Below are 21456 nucleotides of genomic sequence, written 5' to 3'. Positions count from 1 at the left end.
CCCCTGCAGCTGCTCGCCCCTCCTCTGGCTCCTGCAGCTGACAGGACCGTGCAGGCCAGGGGACAATTAGGGAAGCGTGGGAGAGACAGCTGGACCTGTTGCCAATTACACCGACTGATCAAGAACTCGAGAACCCCCTCCACACACACACACACCACGTTTAATGGGCTCACATTTCATATCTAAACTCACTTGCGATTCTAAGAGCAGAGCTATGTGGGCTTTCATGAACGAGGAAATTAAAGTTCAGCATTTCTTTATTATTATCTCAACAGGGAAAAAAAAGTCAGGAGTAAAAGTGCTTTCTGATGAGTACAGATAGATGGGCTACACACACATTGACAAAACTGTAACAGGGCTAAAAAAACAAAAAAGAAAAAAAAAAACTTAACGAGAACTAACTTGCTTGCATTGACATGAACAGACTAAGAGCAAGTGTTGCTGTGACCCCAGCTCAGCAGTGGACGGCGTGTCCGGTCCATTAGCAGTTTACTGTCATCAGTAGGAGATCTTTCCCAGCAGCATGCTCTGCAGCTGCCTGATCCGGCTCTCCTGCGGCGTCGCCAGGCTCCTCTCCACCCGCTCGTCCTCGTCCAGCAGCTGCTCGATGTAGCAGGAGGAGCCCAGCAGGATGTGGCCTGTGGCCTGCATGGAGAAGACGGTCCATCGCAGGGCCTCCCTGAGGGGGGACAACAAAGACAGATTTCATAAACAGCGCGTTCCCATGCGGAGACGTGTCAGTAGATACAAAGACAAACACGGCTTTTTATGTAATATACAGTAAATCATGGTAGTTTTGGTGTGATGCAATCTGGAAATGAATAAAGACAACTAAATATATAAAATACCAACATGTCCATTTCTGACGACAATTGCATTTGATAAACTTGAAGCCCGAGGCCTCGTGCACCTCTCACTCCACGGTGAAAGCATCAGCTTCGACAGGCCTGCAGAATGTAATCCTCTCTGAATGGGGCTCCGTGCAAAAAGCTGAAAAGCATCAGATCTCAGCAGCGATGACATAACTCCTCTCAAAGTTAATCTCAATAAAAATCTAACCCTTTTTTTTCCCTCCGGTGAACTCGCCATTCTACCACCCACACAGGTGGACATGGTAAAGCATGTCTCTGTAATTCAACATATCTGATCACAATATCATCACCAGATGTTGGAAACGCAGCTGGTACTGAGCTACCCCCCCCCCCCCCCCCCCCCCCCCCCCCTCCCCCCTCTCTGGGTATGGTCTCAGTAGGATGGAGTGATATGAAGATACGGGGGGATTCCACCGAGTCTATATGTGAGATTTTGTCACTCACTTGAGCATTTTCTTGGCAGCGTAGCAGCGCAGGTCGTAGGACATCGTGTATGCTCCGTACAGGGTGGCTCTCACATTCAAGCAGCCGATGAAATCTTTGGGGTTGTTCTTATAAAGGTCAAAGGTCACTTTGGCCACATCTGTGCGCTGCTGCTGCTTCTTGCTCTGGATGAGCTGGTCTCTGGAGAGGCCGTTCTGTGAAGCGGTGGGAAAACAGACATGAGGCGGGGCTCGCGGGTGCAGGAGCGTTCCGGCGGCCTGATTGCAGTCGGCAGACTGTTCTAAATGAGGCCGCCCCGGCGCCGACACACACCTGCACCACACGCTCCGGCAGCATCTGCCAGTCACGATGCGAGAGGCTGGAGACAATGAGGCACGGTCGGCGTGCGGTCAGCGCGGTGAACATTTGGGGAGGGGTGTGGTAAAATTACCACTTGCAACACTTTGTGTAAATTAATTGCTTTCGGGTGAACGCTATTCAAATGTGACGACATCCAGAGGTCTGATTAATTTTGATCCCATCTTTCAAGGTAGGAACTAATTCGTAGCGTTCACACTGCTTTTTGCCTTCCACAGCTGTGCTATCCAACAATGGACGTCCAACAAAGAAACGCTAGAATGACAAATACTGCAATGAGCAGAGAAATGTCAACACAGCCAGCTCTGATGGGGAGGCAGCTGATCCACAGTGCCACCTAGTGGTTGAGTCTTCATCTAAAACACTTACAGTGTGAGGGGTCCACTTCTGTCCCTCCTCCAGGACCATGAGGACCGCGTTGTCAGGGAGGGTCTGGAAGAAGCCCTCAGTGTCGACCCCGGTGCCGTCTTCATCCAGCACCAGCACACTCACACACGAGGAACTCAACGACTCACACACCTGAGGAAGCAGAGGAGAAAACACAGGCGCTGCTGTGGGTCATTGTTTTCCCCGAGATGGCGTATGGGAAACTAGGACAGCTGGGGAGCCCTGACCCACAAACTGACAGCTGTTGCTGGAAAGTATTTCTCTGTCCAAGTATGGAAAAAAAAAAAAAAACACATTCATTTGTATTTATTCATTTCCAAAGAGGCCACAAGTTTATAGGGGTAATCATTGCAAAGTACCCACAGCTGAAGAACGCCATACTCTGAACTAATAAAGCAGGCATCTTCTAAATGAAAGCAGAGAGAGTTGCTGTGACCACAGCGGTTTGTTCCACAGACGGTCCTGTTTGCAACGCCACTGCTCAGGTCTGAGCGCTTCTTCCATCACTAAACACTGAACATTGATGTTCCAGTGTGATTTATAAGACATGACACACTTCCAAATATTTAACTGTTGATGTGATTTAATTTTTATTTATTTTTTTACATGATACAAAACTGAAACAATAATAAACACTGGCCCAGATACTGCCCGGGCCTGTCTGATGGGAGGCTGCATGTTCTTCCCATGCAGGGCTGGGTTCTCTCCATGTGCAAAAAAAAAAAAAAAAATTAGCATAACTGATAAATAGAAAGCAGCTTACACATGAAATCATTCAGAATTGTGTTATATCTGCTATTCTTAACATATCTACAAAAACTGGTAGTCATGGAAACAAAGTCCAGATCGTTTTATCACAAGTGTTTAGGATATAATAAGATTTAAAGTCCGTTAGAGGAAATACAGCCCGGTCATTCTGAGATGAATTAGCATGTTCTCCCTGAATGTGTAGGTTTCCGCCAGGTGCCCCACTTACAAAAAAAAAAAAAACAGCATGTAATTTAAAAAAAAAAAATAGAAAAAAATATGTTCCAGGGGAAAGGAATGGCCGGGCTTTGCTGAAAAGAGTTAGAATGTTAGTTAGAAAGAAAAAATTAGAATGTTAGAAAGAAAGAAAGAAGAAAGAAAGTTAGAAAGCCTCAGGGGCTTGGGTTTTGTCCGGGGGCTCTGGTTCACCCAACTAAAAATAAATAATTTGATAAACAGTGATACTGTGTGTGTCTGTGTGTCAATGTGATTCGTTAGATTTTTTTTTTGTTTGTTTAATTGTTTTCTGTACTAGGATTATAACTGACGGACAATATGTGCTTTGCACAGCGAGCTCATTTGTGTGAACATGTTCTGTTGAAAACCCCAATAAACACATTTATTCCTTATCAATGACCAACCGCTGTCTCAAAGGAAGAACTACAGCAAACTGTTGAGATATGTTTCAACCTTTTGGAGTCCATTATGAGTCAGAAGTGACACCAGTCCTGGTAACTTTCACCCACATACGCCTAAAATATGCACAAGTCTCTTGCCAGCATCACACTAGTCATCTCAGAGTATTTTAAACTTAATAATCATGATTATTCATACAGTCCCCCCCCCCCCCCTCATATGTGCAGTCAGACAAAAAACTGGAAGTGTTTTGAGATAATAACACTGAACATATCTGTCCCAGTGACTCATTGCTAATCTCCATCTACACCTCACCTTAGTCATCAGCTCTTCCAGCGACTCTGCCATGATGCCTTTCTTCACGCTGCGCTCTGCGTTTGTCACCCTGAAGGGCTTCGGCCGAGAGGCTCGACCAGACAGCAGCTGCTGGGTCATGGAGGCGCTCGCCGAGACGCACCTGACAGAGGCAGACAGCACCGTGTGTTGGGGTATCTGGGAGCAAACATGACTGCCCTGACCGCTAAGAGCTCTGCTCTTACTTGGAGAGGGTGGATGGGGCCAGGAGGCTGAGAGACTTCATCGCATAATCCATCAGAGGAAACCTCGACCCCCTGCTGGGAAGGACATCAGTTTAGGACCACTGTGATGGCACAAAACGTGTTACCAATCCTAAGGACCTCCCTGAAAATAAACGCAACTTGAATGTTATCAGATGAACATTAAACGAAGCAATCTGAAGCAAATTAAGAAACCAAAAGTATGAAATGAGACAAAGAACTCAAACACAAGCCTCAAAGTGCACGCATCTTAAAGTCCAATAAGAGTTCAAGTCCATTCAACTCATTGCATCATGCATTTAATATTAAAAGCTCCACATTTCCCACAAGTAGAATAAAAGCTGCTGCCATCCTATATAAACAATCCATTTTGGAACAGCGGCCTCATTAAAACCAAACAGTCTTACGGTTTTCGGACAGTGGCGCTTCACCAGACGTCGTCCTGGCTGTATCTGAATAAAGTCCTCCAAGTGGTAACACTGCTCTGATTCAGCCTTGATTTCGACCTCGATGACAACACACACACACACACTCCTCTTGCTGTTTCTTGCACCACTTGTTCGATGAACTTTGCGCTGATGACAGCAGAGCTGGTGGCGAGCGCGATTGAGAAACTGTGTGAACCCGCCCTGCTCACCCCTGGACTCCAGTCTGATAGCTACAGCTACATGTTGCAGGCCCTTTCAGGACTGTTGGTCTAAGTATGTTTGCTTAATGAAGTATGATTTGTACAGTTTTTATTTTATCATAGGATTTAAATTTTTCACAAAACTAAGTGGTTGGTTTGCCCTTTGCTCCTGTCTGGGGTGAAGGAGGTGAATGATAAGGAACAGGAGGCACAAATCTTTCACATATTTCCAATGTTAGGTCAGAGTTCAGGCTGCAGAAGAACTTCATCAGGTGAACTGACAACACCTGCTCACACCGACACATTCCAACTCAAACCCATGATGGCTTCTCAAGATGGAAACACTATTAAAAGATGAAATCACAGAAAATGCAAGAGAAGAAAACCTGCTGGGTTTGACTATATATTTATTTTTTTATGTTTTCATCATTTGTGGTGGAAAAACTGCTCAGTGAAAGTTAGAAACTGCAAGAAGTGCCACCAGTCCACCAAACACCCCGAGACCATGAGTTTGTTCTCAGAGAAAAGAACTCATCAATACAGGATATAAGAAATACACCATATCTTGAATATAGCGTGTTATGATGTGTGATGGAAGGTCACCTAACTTCACTGTGGTAAAAAATATATTTCAGTATCTTAAGGAAAAGGTTTTGAAGCTCTGCTTTGAATGAGAACAACAAACAAGCAGATAAACAATTGAGATACAGCTGGTTTTAAATCATCAGAAGAAATGTCCCTTTCATGGCTAAAAGGAAAATTAAAGTAAGTCATTTGGGAAATTGAATCTATTAGTAGATAATCAGGTTCCTACAAAATACATACTGTGGAAGGTTCACCACACGACCTCGACATCAAGAATATTCACTTCCTAAAAATTTAAAAATACCTCTTCTGTGGGATTTTAAATCCCTGATGTCAATAAAGCAGAAATTAGGATTAAATCCTTTTCAGACAATAATCTCTTCAGCAATGTAACCACAAAGCTCTACTTACAATAAAATGTTTGCTTCTCTGTTCTGCATTACACTGCAACCAAATATAACCAATATAAATAACTGAAATTCTAAATGTGGGCATCAGTCCAGACTGACCTTTACCTGCTGTGAGGAGCTGCTGGTGAATGTGTCCCGCTCATCAGCCACACCTGCGTTACTCTGCAATTAAAGGCTGGAGGCCACGGCTCTCTGTTTGGACGCCACCATGTGCAATAAGCATGTTAACGAATGCAAACAGTAACCATGCTGGAAGTCCCACGTGAACGACCTCCTGAACTCTGCTGATGGGTGGTGTCAGTAATCAGTCTGTGTTTTGCTTCGTTCGCAGCTGCGACTGTAAATTGTGTTTCTTGTGGACTTTCAGAGTGTTTATCGTGCCCATGCTCGGTTATATTCGCCCTTTTTAATAAGGCCGCGTCATAAAACGTAACAAATGTGAATCAGACGAGCGTTTTGTTTCACTCTGCTGCCTCACATTTAACGCTCGGCGCAGGAGCGCAGATGATTCATGCCTCTGATATTAGTTTCATCTGGAGCAGATAATGCATTCGGACTTAAAATAGCCGCGACTCATTGGCCAAATTCACCAAGTATTCATAAACAAAGGCCCGGAGAAAGGGCCCGTTCTTGTCTCAGAGGTCAATATCCTGCTCCTCCCTTTGTCCCGCTATCACACATCAGACCAGACGCCCGCTCATTCAGCTCAGACCTTTTTATTGGAGTTGTGCGCTCCACTGATGCTTGTAATTATTGTCAGCGTGTCAGATACCAGCGCAGAAATGAATTAGACTTGAGGAGAAAAATCTGTTAATCACGTTGGATTTAATTGAACAGCCTTTTCTTTCGGCTGAAGATTACACATGCAAACACAAGGAACAGATTTCAGTTTCTGACCCAGAGATGAATAATCTTTCAGACAAAAGACCGGCTTCATCTCTTGCGTTGGCAGACATGGTTTGCAGAGTCCTGTTTGTATGGAGGTTTTACATCCTCCAGACTGGTTTTTTTTTTTTTCTTTTTTCCAGTCCATGCAGAGCTTTCTGTGTAGGATGACATAATCTATTAAAATTAACTGCAGACTAGTATAAAAGTAAAGCAGATCTACGCTCTACGGGACAAACACTGACTGCCGTCGCCTCGGCTAATAGTTTCTAAACAGATGTTGGTGCAACGGTGTGACGTCTCCCCTGCCAGGCCGGGACGTTCTTCACAAAGCCTCCTGATTGCTGCCGTTCATTTCCTCCTTCCTATCCGAGCCATCAGCTCTGCGTTGGCCGCCGCCTTGGTCCTCATGTCCTGGTTCTTGGCCAGGTCTATTAGGACGCTGAGGATGCTGGTGGGGACGTCGAGGGACAGGGCGAAGCGGGAGCCCTGCTGGGCTCTCTTCGGCACCTGCCAGGCCGGCCGCGGGGCTTGAGCTCGCCGGAGCACCGAGTGGCGCTCGGAGCGGAGCAGCGAGCCCAGGACCCCGCTGAGGTCGGGGACGTCGACGGCCGACGGCGCGTCTTTCTGAGCTGAGTCTTCAGCGAGGCGGGAAGGAGCTGGACTGCTCCTCTGGCTCTGAGCGCTCCAGGGCAGCAGCAGAGCCAGCCACAGGCAGACACGCACACCCCTCATGGTCCAGACCGCCTGCAGGGAGAGGAGGCGCCGCCGGTCAGTCCGGGAAGGCATGCATCAACAAACACTGTGCAACAATTTTAAGAACCTTTGTCAATTCAAATCAATCTAGTCCTTGATAGGATTCTATATCCTATCAAGGAAGCAAGTCAAAGGTCACAGTCTTTATCAATACTCACCCAAAGCCACCACTGTGAGAAGCTGGTATCTTGTTTAAAAAGGCACTCGTCCCAGCCTGTGTTCTGAATGGAGCAGCCCTGCCGGTGATCTATGATCTTTGACCCCCTGAAGTCCTGCAGCGGTGCGTCCTCTGCCTCTTCTTCGGCTGCAGGAGGAACAACCTGCACGGCGTGCGCTCGGCTCTCGGACTGGACCTGGCAGTCGGCTGCTCGTCCACTACTCCAGCCACTTCTGTCCTCTCCGCGCCGCTGCCCCTTCCCCTCTGTGTTTTATCTTTTACATCTGTACACCGCATCGCCCTCCCCTCATTTCATCTCATTTCCTCCGCTGTCTTTGCTCTTTCTAAAAATAACATGATTGCAATCACAATAGCTTCCCCGTAATGGCTTTGATAGTTGCCTCAGTTTGGAGTCACAGCTGCGCCCGCCCCCCGATTCCAGCCGTAACTTTTGTTTATATGTACATCCAGTGCCGATCTACAGGCAGCATCTCTCACGAGCTGCTTCATCTGGTGTCTTCACATGAGGTTTGGGAAATGACCAGTTACATCAAACAGAGCTAAGCGTTGTGATTTTAAAGTTTTTCTTATATATTGTAGAAGTTCTGTGACTTCCTAGTTGTCACAGCTCACTATGTCCTCACTCAAATGGAATTGTTACTGCTATATTATATCTATAATGATTTGATTTGCCTGCTGTTGGAAAGTTCAGGGATCTCACACCTGCTAATCGTAATTTGACACCAGGCTCGGTCTTTTTTGTGGTGAGATGAAAACAGCATCAAGTGTCCTTCAGCTCGTGCAAAAAAGTTTTCCTCTCAAGGGATTTATTTGTACATGCAGTGGCTTTATTCACTGTAAACACTGAACAGTGTCACTTAGTGAACATGGCAGAGCTATGAAAGAGCACCGGAGCTCTCCTTTATTCATGGGACACAAAAAAGAAGTACTTCAGTTCTGAGGGTGTCGACTTCACAATGGCAAACCTAAATACTGATGCTTTCCTTTACAGAAAGCATTTTTGATGTTCTTCTTCAACAAAACACAAATGTTTGGACACTGTGCGTTGCTGAGCATATTGTATAACAACAGAAGAATGCAGAGGAGGCGAAGAGGGAAGTATTGAGAGGTTGAACAATACGTTTCCAGACAGAAAAAAAAACAAAGCCCTGCAGAGCTATCGGGCCCAGAGGGAAACTCAAGAAGACACAAAGCCTACCTTCTCTCCTGAGTCACCCCCAGTTCAGCCCATCAAGGAACTTCTCCTCATCCCACTAATGATGGGAAGATTATAAATACGGCCTGATGACAATAGCAGGGCCCTGAGGGGCCTCGGGTTTTCTCAGTTACCCACAGATAAACAAACGTCGCTCATGCAAATGTCATACAACAGCAGAGGGTCGTACCAGCAGCGGGGCTGTCACGGATACAGTGTGACGCAGGACGACACGTGTTCCCGAAGGCGACGTCATCCCCACAGTGCGACACGAGAGACGTCACAGCAGGTCCTGCTTTACCATCAGGGCAGCCGCCTCGTCTGCAGAGAACTCAATGTATCGTAATCATCGGCGAGAACCGCCAGCTCCGCTCCTCTGCGCTCCATTTCAGTCCTACAATAAGAAGCCGCTCCAAAAAACAGCGCTTGGTCAAGGCTGAGGCCGAGCCGCCGGAGGACAGGAGCAAATCCTGAGAACCCCCTCTTCACTGTCACAAAACTCCAGAAGGGAACCCACACTTAGCCCCACAACCTAAAAATACATCTGATGCTACCGATTCACCTGGAATTCAACCGCCAGTGTGCGGAAATGCAGAGTGCTGTACGAAGAAAGGAAGAAATTCTGTAGATTCTAATGTAGATTATTTTTACTTATATGAAAAAAAATAAAGATTTAAGATATAAAAGTCTCTGCTATCTCTCTATGAAACCATTAGATATAGAAAGATTAGAGCATTTCAAACTGTAGTCCTGGAAGCACAACATGCTGCTGATTATTTGGAAAAATGAGACGTTTTACAGTTTCATATATTTTTTTTATTTTTGTCGGAATGAGAGCTTCTGTTATGTACAAGAGTCGACAGAAACAAATGTTACAGAAATCATAAATATATTCTTGCTCCATACAAGTTACTTTCAGCACATTTCCTGTCAGATCACATAAAACTGGTCTACTATTTGAATCCGGTCTCTCTCCTCGCTGCTCTCACTCTCCAGTGACGAGAACCTTCTAGCAGTACAACCAAGACTCCGTGTGTGTCGACTGGCCACGACCCTCACGGCTCACTAAGAGGAATCAGAGGGAGGGATAAGAGGAGGAGAGGAGGGAGACTGGATGGCGGCCGCCGTGTGGGCGATCGCCGGGCGATCCAGCTACCAGTGAGGACAGTGAAGTGCGGTTGAGGATGAAGAGGAGCAGCGACGCGTGGAACACACGGGGCGGTGCAGCGGCCACTTCTAAAACCTGAGCCAGTACATGGCGCTGCGCATTCTGTTGTAGTCAGGCAGCTGCTCGATGGGGCCTGTGGGAGGAAGGACGGCGGTGAGCACGTTATACAAAACATCCTCAAAGTGAGAGCGATGGGGAAAAAAAAAAAAAAGCTGCAGAGAGAAACAGAACTCACCGACAGCTGCTACGGCTGGACACTTATCATAGATGTATTTGGAGCAGACGTCACGCACTATCCTGGGAGTCACAGCCTGAGAGCACAAACACAGAGACGTTCAGGCTCTGAAGAAACACTGGATGGTGCTGTAGCGTCTCCAGACTGAAAGCTGCTGCTTACGTCGATGCGAGCGTCCCACTCCGCCAGAGGAATACGCCGCCCGTAGTTCAGGACGTGTCTGCCGATGTCGTCGCAGATTGGCGTCGTTCCTGAAAGGTTGAGGGAATTCGTAATTCAGGGGTGTGCTGGAGGTGCGTTGATCCGTGGAGATCATGAGCGGGAGGAGCCTGACGTACCGTTGAGCTGTCCCACCAGACTGGCCTTCAGAGCGTTCCTGCCTCTGGCTACGTCGCTCTCCGTCACCGTGGTGCACAGGTTCATCCTGCAGGGAGACAAGAAGCATGAGGGAATCTTCACTTCTGCAATGCAGTGAAACTCGAGAGGAACAGAGCAGGTATTCAAGGGTGGAGTGTTGCTTCAACATTTTAAACCCAAGAATCTGTCACTGTTTGCAACTGTCCAAAAATAATGTCTCCATAGAAGAGGAAACGTGATCTTTTTCAAGTTCAACACATTCCAAAACAAAGCTGGAGGTTCTATAGCCTGCAGCAGGTTCACTCACCAAGACTGTTTTCATGCTGTTAATCCTCAACATGCAGCCACAGTGAGGTTTCCCCCCCCCCCCCAAATAATCATCAATGGATGAATTCATATATTCAAACAAATTTGATTTTTGTAAAATACTTTCGTAGCAGAGATACCCAGAGATTTTATTTCAATGGGAAACACTCTAAAAAAAAAAGAAGGAAAAAAAAACGACAGAGAGAGAGAGAGAGAGAGAGAGAGAGAGAACAAAAATGTTGACTCCAGATCTTTACATTCTATGAACAAGTTTGTTTACTAGACGCTTTGGGAAAAATCACATCAAGACAAATAGCCTCCAGTTAGGAAACACTATTAAAGGCAAAAACTGATTCCAGCAGCAGTTCCCCACCGTCTCCCTAAGGGATCCAAATTGTTACCATTGGAAACTAAAGTAACTCCGGTTTGGTACTGTTTTCCTTCCTTTCTGACCGATTCATCTTTCTCTTCGGGTCAGATGTTCACGTTAAACACTCCTTATCTTTACAATATTTTACAGCATGAAAATAGAAAGGTATTCATCTGTCTTTTATGCAGTTTGGTCCTGTGCAGAGTCGCAGGACACTGGAGATGATCCCAGTTAACTATGGGAGCCAGCACTTGACTTTATTTTGTATTTTTAAATAATACACTTGTGATGCTGAAATAAATGCTCAAGCCTAGTATTTTTTAGCTAAAATATATGACAGCCATTAAAATCCCGAGGGCTTCGTCCCTGTGAATCTCTGCCATGGAGCTTTCCTCTGTGGTCCTTGACATTCAGTCCAGGCGTCTACATGCTAAAACCGGTACTGACCAGGCGTTCTGGGACCAGTGCATCATGTCGTCGATGTGGTCCTTATCAGCCACGAAGTGGATCCCCAGCAGGCCCGTGTCGCTGTAGGAGGAGTGGAAGGCCTGGAAGCTGTGGCACAGGTTGTCCTCCACGGCAAGGCGAGCCAGACGGCTGCTCAGGTGCTACGAGCAAACGGGAGACGTGCACTTACTCCACTGCAGCAGCAGCTTTCTGGGCTGCGTGTGATTCTGAGGCCTGATCAGCAGACCGAGTACTGGAATGAACCATTTCCACAGTGGGAATGTTTTTACTTTGTGATTATTAATGTTCCTCCCGACAGGTCCGGAGGCAGGGACGAGAACCCTGACTCAGGTTTTTAAGAGAGAAGGATGCTCTACCCCTCCATAATGGCCACTCAAGGCATTATCAACCTCGAGTGGGCAAAGCTTAAAGGGGACTTTGCTCCAACACTTGAGTGAATGTTGGCATTTTTTCTTTCATGAATACCTAAAATGTGTCGGTATTTAAAAAAAAGACAAAAGAAGAGAAGAAAAGTGAATATTCCCAACCTTTCCACCACCATAAGTGAGGTCGTAGCTGCCGACGACAGCGTTGGCTACCATGAGGGGCACAATGTCTGGGCTGGCAGCACTGGCCCCCTCCACAGCGATGGCCACGTGTGCCAGAGGCAAACCGTCGTCACGCATACGGATCTGGAGAGAGGCGGGGCAGGAACAACTTCAAATCAAAGCATCATAATAAACAAATCCATCTTTCAGTCAATCACAATATGTCATGTTATGATACATAAATGTAAAGTCAGATTAAAAAAAAAAAGCATCTCACCTCACTTCCCGTAAACCGGCAGGGTGACAGCACAGGGACGGCATCGCCTTCATACTCAAACGAGACGCCGCTGAAGTGAGTTTGCGCCAAACCAACCAGCTCATCGTGGCTCACACCTGAGAACGAGCAACACCGAATCATTCCAGAAAGAGCTCAAGTCCACAGGCGACATTGGAGGTGAGGACTAAATACCTCCTGCAGCAGCCAGAACCATGCGAGGGGCTTTATAGTGACTGTTGATGTAGTCCACCAGGTCCTGCCGGGTCAGATTCCTGGGAGGATTTCATACAGTCATTGGAAAAGAAGTGTTTTGTGGTGGCAGCTGTGAGAAATCAGAACGACTGCAGCTGCAGCAGTCCAGTGTGTGTGACGAATACGACACCATGCCACCCTCTCACCTGGCGCTGCTGGATGGGCCCAGCACGCTGTGACCCAGAGGAGTGCCCTGATAGGCCGTGGCGTGCAGCAGATCCAGGCACACTTCCTGCAGGTTGCCCTCCACTTCCTCCAGCTCACGCAGCACCACGCCCCTCTGCTGCTCGATGTCGGCCTCATTCAGGGAGCAGCTCTGCACCACCTCCGACAGCAGCTCCACCGCTGGGAAACAAAGGCACGTGGTCACAACACAGACTTATGGATACAGTTCCTCCGAAAGCTAAATGACAAGGCAAGGTAAACGCAGCAAGACTAGTTTGAGAAGAAAGCCTCATTGTAAACAAAAACTCAACAAGTTGTGTTTATAGCTGCGATTCTCACCTTTTGGCAAGTCTTTGGACAGAGTCTTCATGTAGTATGCAGTGTGCTCCCTGGAGGTGTAGGCACTCAAGTGAGCACCCATAGACTCTACCTGCTGCTCCAGGGCGGTTTGAGGGTGCTTTTTGGTTCCCTGTAAGAGGGAAAAACACAAAAAAAATTACGTGAAGGCAAACTTCCACACCACTGGACAAATCGCAATCATATCCAGCTTAAGAAAGAAAAGTCATCAAACTCAGGGTTCTGGAGCCTACCTTGAACGCCATGTGCTCCAGGAAAAAGCCTGCCCCATTATTCTTCTCGCTCTCATAGCGACTGCCAGCACTGATCCACAGACCAACCTGAGAAAGGGCAGAGAGGATGCCGAGTTTGAGACAAACACAAATGGAAATCATTCTAAAAGAAATATACAGCATGTGTTTAATTAGATGTGCTCTGGAATGTGGTTAAGAAACCTTTACTTACAGTGCACGTGGCATGTCCAGTATCCTCAGATGCGACTCTCAAACCATTTTCAAGAGGAGTCACACGAGTTTCAGGGGCTCCCAACAAACTCTGCGCATAGCTGACTGAGGCCTGTCCACGCCTCAGAGACAGCAGGATGGGCTGAAATAGGAAAACACATTTACTACAAGTAATTTGATAATCCTACACAACTGAAAAAAGTAACAGGCAAGAAAACACAACTGTTGCATAAAGCAATACTCCATTGATAAAGAACATTGTATCATCCTACTGAAAGTTCAGATGTTTCTAACTGCATAGATTAAGTGATTTTTGATGACACAATGCAATGATGTGACATCTTACATTATACATTTTAAATAACAAGAGCATTGCCTGGGTATAGTTTCTATTAATGCCACAATCACCTGATTTATTCATCAAGAAAAAAAAAGTACAGGCCTCTAAACTAGACTGACAGATGAAGCTGACACCCCTGATAACTCCTATTCCTCTGACTAAAAATAGATTAAATGAGTGGACAACCTGTATATGAAACGACAAGGACATCCAAATGCCAAACAAGTTTAAAGTCCAACAAAACTGTCCAGGAGATTCTTGGTACCTCAAATCCAGACTAGAGGCTCAAGTTATAGACCTGAAGACACATTTTTTCAAAACTAACAATCATTTACAGGGTGTCTGTAATTTAAACAGCAGACGTACAACTGAAAGAGTTGAACCAGCAGAGAATGACACTAAATATGTTGTTTTGAATCACAAACTACCAATTTTCAAAATGCATGAGACAGCAACATTGATTCACATTTTCTGCTCAGCAATAGCCAAGCATCACAACAAAACAACAATATACATAACTAGATAGAAGAATAAGTGAAACAGATGGGGAAAGGCTTTCTCTGTAAGTTTTTAGTCCTTCACTACAAAGCAAAATATCACTGCGTTGTTTTTCTCCATACATTCATGAAGAGAAATTCTGACAACTCCTTCTGAAAAGACTGAACATTTGGTTTAGTTTGAGTATTCTTGAACAACTACAATACTCCGTTAATCAAAAACTCATTAGTGGTACAACCATTAATGGAGATTTTAACAGCTATACCAAATAAAAAAATCAGGGAAGTATCTTTCCTTCCAAAGTCATAATGCTAATGCTGCTAGTCATGTAGCTTTGAGGGCAAGTGAGGACAAAGGCGCTTTCTGACCTTGTATCTTATCGTTAACGACTAAAACAACCAACAACTCAATTTAATAACCTAGTCAAGAACCTTAAGTTGCATGTTAAGCCGCTGTCGCGAAGGTTTCGTTTATATTTTCCGATTGACCTTGCATTCACTGCGAGCTAGCTGGAGAGCTAACCTCTTGCTGTTGTTAGGCTAGCTAGTTAGCTTCGGCACTTAGCTTCGCCGCCTTCCTTTGTAGTTCACTTTTAGTGATGCAAATCCTCAATTGTGCTGCAGCCATGTAAATACACACGGTTTTAATTCAGAGCCCCTGGAACACCAACTTACGCTGCGGTTTTTGGCGAGGGCACGACCCACGGTGCTCCCGACTCGGCACACGGACGCCGCCATTTCTGACAGAGGGTGATTCACAGAAGGCGGAGCGGAGAGCGGAGAGCGGCGCGGCCGCCTTTCTTCTTCTGGTGAAAACACTGCTTCACTTGCGTGTTAGCGCCATCTACTGCCCAGAAAGCGTTGCTGCGTCACTATAAACGTCACTATAAACCCCACTCAACCCTACACGCCCGCACTTAGAAAAACGCAATCTATATAAAAAACTAAAATAAAATTTCACCTTTTTATGAGGAATTCATTCACCATTGTTCATCTTTGAAATGTGTGGAAAAAACAATGCTCTACTCTATTCTACTCTTCTACAATTGATGTATTGCATTCATATTACCGGTAATTGCATCAGAATTATGGTTGATTTAGATATTTTTTGATGTGTGAATCTTATTATTGTTTGTCCTATTATTTAGTAAATACATCAATAAAACATTTATTTTATTATTTTATTTCACTAAAAAGTAATGTGGTCTGATTCGGCCAATGGATGCAGCAGACATGAACTTTTCACCTTTTCACCTTACCACTACAATTTAACTAGAGCGCATTGGTGCTTTTTGCATCCACATGTAATATACGTATGTCGAAATGTTGATCCACCACCAGTAATATAAACTTGAAGCTTGTTTCAGTTGTTCTCCCAGCAGCTAATGTCTGTTCATTTTGGGTTCATGAGTCACTGAAAAACAGGAAGAATCCCTCATTTTTCAAATTAGAGAAATATACGTGAATGCAGTCCCACTGGGGGCAGCTGTATTGGAAAAATAAGGGGTTTTGGAGAATCCACAGAAACAGATCTGATGTCTGAATTAGAATATAATACCAACAATATCAATTTGTGTAGTATTAAAAAAATACTCGAATGTCGTCAGTCCTGCTATTGTCTAACTATTTATTTATTTATTTATTTTTTTCTTTACAAATTTCAGAAACTTGCTGTTTTTTACCAATGTAAAATAAAAAACAGCACAAGCGAACTATCAAGGTTTCAGGCTCACAGCTGAGGCAATGTTCTGAATGTTCTGTCATCAAATAAGTATGAAAACAGATTTATTTAGACTTGATGGTATCAATCATATGACTTGCGTTTGGCATTTGAGAAATAGTTCTTTTTCCTTTTTTAAGAAAATTAAACAATATGCAGCTATCTCTTGATCCATGGCTCTACTACAAGACTGGCCCAAAAACGTTGCAAATCAACTTGTTCACTCTCTCTGGCAGACGAAGTGATGGGCTCACACACTGTGCCGCTGGTGTTTTGAAGCAGAGACTTTACAGCTCTCATTTTAGGCAGCAGCTTGACCTTCTCTGCAGGGTTCTTCTCTGTGATGGCACCCCGGTGTTTCGGTGCTGAACGTTTGCTGGAGCGCAACGGAGGAAGTGGGGAAGCGCCTTTAATTGCAAATCCCTCAACAAGCAGATTGACTCCCACATACTGAGGGATGTCCACCGCAGCCTGGAGACGGAGAGGAACATTTGATGTTTTGTGTCACTCAAAACATTCAACTCATTTAAGTGCATACTGAAACTTGAGAGGCTTTCTTCCAACCTGCTTATATATTAGCTCAAAGTCGCCTGTGTTTGCAGTGCGGTCAAGTCTACGATCCAAGACAACTCGTAATGTGTCTTCCTGCACAGCAGCGCAGAGACGAGCCGTCACAGGGGTCGAGGGCGCCATGGTGGGGCTCGCATTGATCTCTATTAACCAGGGATGCAAATCACGACCTGAGAAACAACACAGCAAATGCCGAAGTGACGATGCTTTCATCACAAAAATACTGGAAAGAGAAGAAAAAGTGTAGTTTTATAGCTCTAGGCCTGTTTACATGACATTTTAAACTAAAAAGCATTGTTGTCATTCTCATTTCAGAAAAGTTTCAGAAAGATGTAGAATAGTATTGTGGTAGAATTTCAGGCCACACTACCGAGCATGAAATCAGCACCGTACAGCTCGAAGGTGTTTTTGCGCGAGTCCATCAGATCCTGTGATGTTTGTAACGCATGGATCACAGCTTTCTTCATTCCCGGGACCACCACAGTCTCCCACTGAGATTTCCGGCCTCCAGTGGACAGAAAAGCCCGGAACTCTTTGTCTGACCACATGTTGTCGGTGGGAATACACTGATGTCGCTGCTGAGAGGGAGTCAAGTGCTTCTGGATGGAGTTATTACACAGGTGTACCGAACTGAACAAAGAAACAGAGAATGAAACAAAATGAGCCAATTAAAAAGACAGAAAGTTTGTCCTTTTCTGCCTTTCCTTCACTTCAAACCTTCTCCTTGTCTGAAGCATATCGAGTTCTGTTCAAAGTTTTTGAAGTCTGTAACAGCAATTCACTACATGCACGCACATAAAATGGACCTGTTTCCTGTTTCATACTTGTTTCATATCTACATGCCTTTAACAGTGTAACTATCTTACCTGTCCAGTGTATCGAGTGAATAAGGCTGTGTGGAAAAACGCAAGTAGCACTTTTTGTAGAACCATATAGTCAGCGGGTTCCAGTCCGTGACCAGGAACCACTGGCGCACATCAAACTTGGTGCCGTGGACCAGGAAGGGGCGCTCCAAGTACTTCTGCACCACCCACTTTCTTTCATTGATCAGGGTGGGATCTCCGTCCACCACCCTGAGGATCTGATCAAGACGCCTGGCACATTTGATACCTCAAAGAACAGGCGAAAGAGACGAGGCATGACTTTCTCAAACATCATTCAACTGTCTGACTTCATATCTCTGGATACCTCTGCCTCTGGACTTAGCTCCAGGTTTGATGATCCAGATGTTGTGGATGCCGTCTATCTCCAGCTGTGGACTGACCGCCTTCATCCTCTGCAGCATGGCCTTGCAGCAGGTCACCAGGCGATCCCTGATCTCAATCTCTGCTCCCCCACTGAGCGAGAACACAGAGAAAAGCCGCTCTGATGAGAGACCAGAGAGCAGCTCGATCAGCCAGAACTTGCACACTCTGATGTAGACTCACTGAACAACGAGGTAGTAACTGTCAAGGAACTCTGCCCACTCTGCCTGGGAAAGCATCGGGGGAGTTTCAGAGCTCATGTCGATATCATGATGCTCGAAGCTCTCCAGGAACTCTTGACACACTTGGAGTGCACTGCTAGTTATCTGAGAAAGGTCCAGTCTAGGCTGCCGTTTGTTTTGTTTCCTCTGACCTGAAAGAAAACAGAGATTTAAAGCTCTTTTTCCAGTCCTACACAGAGCGGATACAGAGTCGTAAGAGGCTTGTCGTACATTTAATATTGTAACTTGGTCCCTCTCCCTGAACACCTCGATCCATCTCCACAATGTACTTCAGAAGGCCGACGCACGCCGTCCTCCTGTAATCCTCTACATGAGGAAACAGAGAGACGCACAGTGTGTGAAAGAAGAGAGAAACACCAGAATGGGGGAATTTCAGCTCAGCCTGGCAGGGCTTCAAATCAGACCTCACCAATGAACGCGATCCTCTCATCTTGTGCTCCTAGTCTGTAGCAGCGGGGGAAGAAGGTGTCTGGGTTGGCCGAATCAAACCAGTGCAGGTTCCTCAGGTTCATACACAGCCCCACCTGACCGAGGAGTGATGGTGAGTTCACAGAGCGCCGTCAGAAGGCAGCTTTTTCTTTCAAAACAGGTACCTTTGTGGTGAAAGTGCCTGCTTTTTCAAAGTGATTGGTGAACTGGTCTTTATGTAAGTTGTTAGAGTTGATGGAGTGTCGACGGTTTGTCCAGTAGAAATAAACCATCTTATTGCGCACCAGGTGAGACTGAGGAATGAAATAAGAGAAAAAGATGAGCGCTAAACCCGGAGGTTGAAGATCAATAGTTTCAGCTGTAAATTAGCAAACATTTTTAAAGCTTTTTTTTTTGTACCATGAGATCATGTAGTCTCTGAGGATCAGGTGGTTTTTCAGCATCGTCTGAACTATCTGAGAATGAAAGCCATTGGTGATAATCTGATCTGATCCACAAAAAAATCTTTGATCAGAATGTTCTAATGTACAAATTCACACTTCTAACTCACCGTCGTCTGGATCACTGTCTTCAGCACGATTCGAGTCGGCTCTGTTTTTGTTTCTGTGACACTGGTGAACCTTCTGCTTGGAGCTGTGCATGCACTGTTCGACCCAACCTCTAGCCCTCAACGCTGCCCTGATGACAGGGTAACGGCCCTGCACAGCGAATATTTTATGCATCTGATTGGAAAATAAACAAAGCCACAGACACAAATGAAAGATTTCATGTTAAATGTATTTTACTGGAGATCTAATTATGTCCTTAGCTGACCTTTACTGCTTTGTCTGCAAATTCCCGGGCCGCCCTCAGGCTGTCTGGGTCAAGAAGAGGAAGGCGGTCTAAACTGCGGCTCACTTTGAACTGAGAACAAGCAGCTGAAACACATAACCATGTTTCCATCACTGAGAGGGCAGACCACCTGAAATTCAATTTCTCTGAGAACTGCTTCTATACAGTATTAACTCCTATTTACCTCTTGCTCACCTTCACAAAAAACACACCAACAAGGAGCACTTACCCACAGACGTCATTCAAAATGTAACTCTATGACTGTTTGTCTTCCTCCATACCGCACTGTGTCACCGCATCTCTGACCTTTTCAGCTTCGTGTCAGTGTCTACTGCAGTGGCACGAACATCAGGACTATTATCGTACTTACAAGCATGACAAATGACTGGTACACAAAGCCCCCCGTCCCGTCATCAGAGGGGCTGAAAGACTGAAGGCTCCACCGAGAAGCCAGAAGGAGCACGGTCATGAAACTTTAATACGCGGCTTTTGCAGTCATACTGAAGTGTGACCTTATGTTTAATTCAGCATCTGAGATGACCTGCTATTACTGCGAGGGCCAAGAGGTGATGAAGCATGAGGTCAAACACATGTTCCTGATCACTTTTCAGTATACTGGAAACAGCAAGAAAACAAAAAACAATCCCCCGAATCGCTCAGCTAAAGACACCAACAAACAGTAGAATAATTTTTCATGAATGGTTTTCGATCGTGTTTCTCATATGAAATATAAGCCTTAGTTTCTTACAATAAAACTGTTTATTCGATATACGAGGAACAAACACCAGAGGTTTTTTTTTTCAATATAATTGTTTTGGCCTTTTACAAATTAGATACTCCTTTTTCAGAACAACAGATAATTCTCCCTGTACATTGTATCATTGTGAAAACCTTAATTCCTTTTAACTGTTAAATAATGAAAACTGAAAACATGTGTCTCCATTATATCATACACAAATCGAAGCATTTATAACATTTTAAAAGTCCTTGGACACAGTTGGTTATTTGCTTGTTTGTGTCTCTCACCACTGTCTGGGCACCGAAGACAGGCTCCCTTGGCGGCTTGACGTCTCTCCTGGCCTTCCTGAGCAGACAGCGCCGTGGTCTCCATAAAGTCAGCCGTCGTGTTGATGTATGTTACTTTGTTGCATCACTTGACGGGCTACAAATCGATGAGGAGAGGACTCATGAATATTTACAGCTACACGGTACAAAAATGCATCAGTTAAAATGCTGTAAACAGATCTTGCTGTCATGCATACCTGGCAACAGGTCTTTCAGATCTTCTTCCAAGTGTAGCAGACGATGAAGTGGGTCAAGTTGCTTTGCGGGAGAAGGCTTGGCTGCACCTGACAGGTTTGTACCTAACACCCCAGGGAGGGTGAGACGCTTTCCTTCAGTTACCTCTTGAACAGAACCCCAGAAAAGAACAGAAAAGCTAACAACCAATTCGCTTCTTTAAAATAAATTAGACTTATGGGCTGGGCACACATTGATTTAAAGATTATATCAAGTTTTGATTTATCAACTTGCATTTCTCCAAAGAAAACCACAGCTTTCTCCTTGCTGCAGACTTACTATTCAGAGTACAGACATATGAAACCCCAGCTTGAATTACACCTTGAATTTAGTTTAAGCTTTGCAAAAGGCAATATAATATGTAAGATAAAGGGAGCTTTTGCAAAACATAGCTCAGAGTTTGTTCCTCTCACCTGACCGAGGTCCTCAGAGTGCTGGTTCAGTTTCACTGCAGGACTGCACCCTGTTTAGTGTTGCCAAGGCAACTGCTGTGGCCCGCTTAGAGATATAAATAAAGTTAAATTTTTCATTGTAGTCACATATCATGAACTTTACAAGCATTATTATTATTAAGGTATATTATTATTATTATTATTATTATTATTATTATTATTATTATCATTATTATTAGCTATATCATGCACTATCCTGAATACACCCTCCATTGAAAATAGGCTTAGTTTATTCATCCATTTCAACTCACCAATGTTCAGCTAACTAGT

The 21456-nt window shown here is 45.0% G+C and overlaps 4 protein-coding genes and 1 non-coding gene across 7 annotated transcripts; all 5 read right to left on the bottom strand.

Moving 5' to 3' along the window:
* Nucleotides 1-318: 318 nt before the first annotated feature.
* On the bottom strand, nt 319-6427 carry cidec (cell death inducing DFFA like effector c). 3 transcript variants are annotated; one of them, XM_030092807.1, is made up of 6 exons: nt 5723-6427; nt 3983-4054; nt 3759-3900; nt 2043-2192; nt 1317-1510; nt 319-679 (listed from the first exon to the last, which is right to left on the bottom strand). In XM_030092807.1, the coding sequence occupies exons 2-6, from the start codon at nt 4033-4035 to the stop codon at nt 499-501; spliced, it is 720 nt and encodes a 239-aa protein (XP_029948667.1). In that variant the 5' UTR covers nt 4036-4054; nt 5723-6427; the 3' UTR covers nt 319-498. The 3 variants fall into 3 exon arrangements, with proteins under 3 accessions (XP_029948667.1, XP_029948669.1, XP_029948668.1); XM_030092809.1 differs by lacking the exon at nt 5723-6427 and adding an exon at nt 4408-4555 and having other exon boundaries at nt 3983-4124; XM_030092808.1 differs by lacking the exon at nt 5723-6427 and adding an exon at nt 4408-4554.
* A 197-nt stretch (nt 6428-6624) lies between these two features.
* LOC115389316 (urocortin-3-like) lies at nt 6625-7676 on the bottom strand. The gene is made up of 2 exons (XM_030092810.1): nt 7423-7676; nt 6625-7255 (listed from the first exon to the last, which is right to left on the bottom strand). The coding sequence occupies exon 2, from the start codon at nt 7241-7243 to the stop codon at nt 6860-6862; it is 384 nt and encodes a 127-aa protein (XP_029948670.1). The 5' UTR covers nt 7244-7255; nt 7423-7676; the 3' UTR covers nt 6625-6859.
* A 1754-nt stretch (nt 7677-9430) lies between these two features.
* uqcrc1 (ubiquinol-cytochrome c reductase core protein 1) lies at nt 9431-15197 on the bottom strand. The gene is made up of 13 exons (XM_030091285.1): nt 15075-15197; nt 13564-13704; nt 13353-13439; nt 13102-13231; nt 12744-12942; nt 12538-12617; nt 12346-12461; nt 12069-12212; nt 11521-11681; nt 10379-10464; nt 10203-10291; nt 10041-10116; nt 9431-9938 (listed from the first exon to the last, which is right to left on the bottom strand). Exons 1-13 carry the CDS (start codon nt 15135-15137, stop codon nt 9874-9876), a joined length of 1437 nt encoding a protein of 478 aa, XP_029947145.1. The 5' UTR covers nt 15138-15197; the 3' UTR covers nt 9431-9873.
* On the bottom strand, nt 11822-11943 carry LOC115389362 (small nucleolar RNA SNORA26). Its single transcript, XR_003931590.1, has one exon. It is a non-coding gene; the product is annotated as a small nucleolar RNA SNORA26 (small nucleolar RNA).
* Nucleotides 15198-16339: 1142 nt separating the features above from the next.
* Nucleotides 16340-20546, bottom strand: LOC115387983 (tubulin monoglycylase TTLL3-like). The gene is made up of 14 exons (XM_030090892.1): nt 20462-20546; nt 19418-19521; nt 19170-19326; nt 19004-19059; nt 18769-18897; nt 18585-18699; nt 18401-18481; nt 18117-18330; nt 17878-18026; nt 17556-17799; nt 17060-17319; nt 16684-16859; nt 16411-16590; nt 16340-16348 (listed from the first exon to the last, which is right to left on the bottom strand). The coding sequence occupies exons 1-14, from the start codon at nt 20544-20546 to the stop codon at nt 16340-16342; spliced, it is 1959 nt and encodes a 652-aa protein (XP_029946752.1).
* Between the last annotated feature and the right edge of the window lie 910 nt (nt 20547-21456).

The sequence above is a fragment of the Salarias fasciatus genome, chromosome 5 (assembly GCF_902148845.1).
Source record: "Salarias fasciatus chromosome 5, fSalaFa1.1, whole genome shotgun sequence".
NCBI lineage: Eukaryota > Metazoa > Chordata > Actinopteri > Blenniiformes > Blenniidae > Salarias > Salarias fasciatus.
Note: the sequence above shows the minus strand (reverse complement) of the source record. Positions and strands in the feature narration are given on the sequence as shown.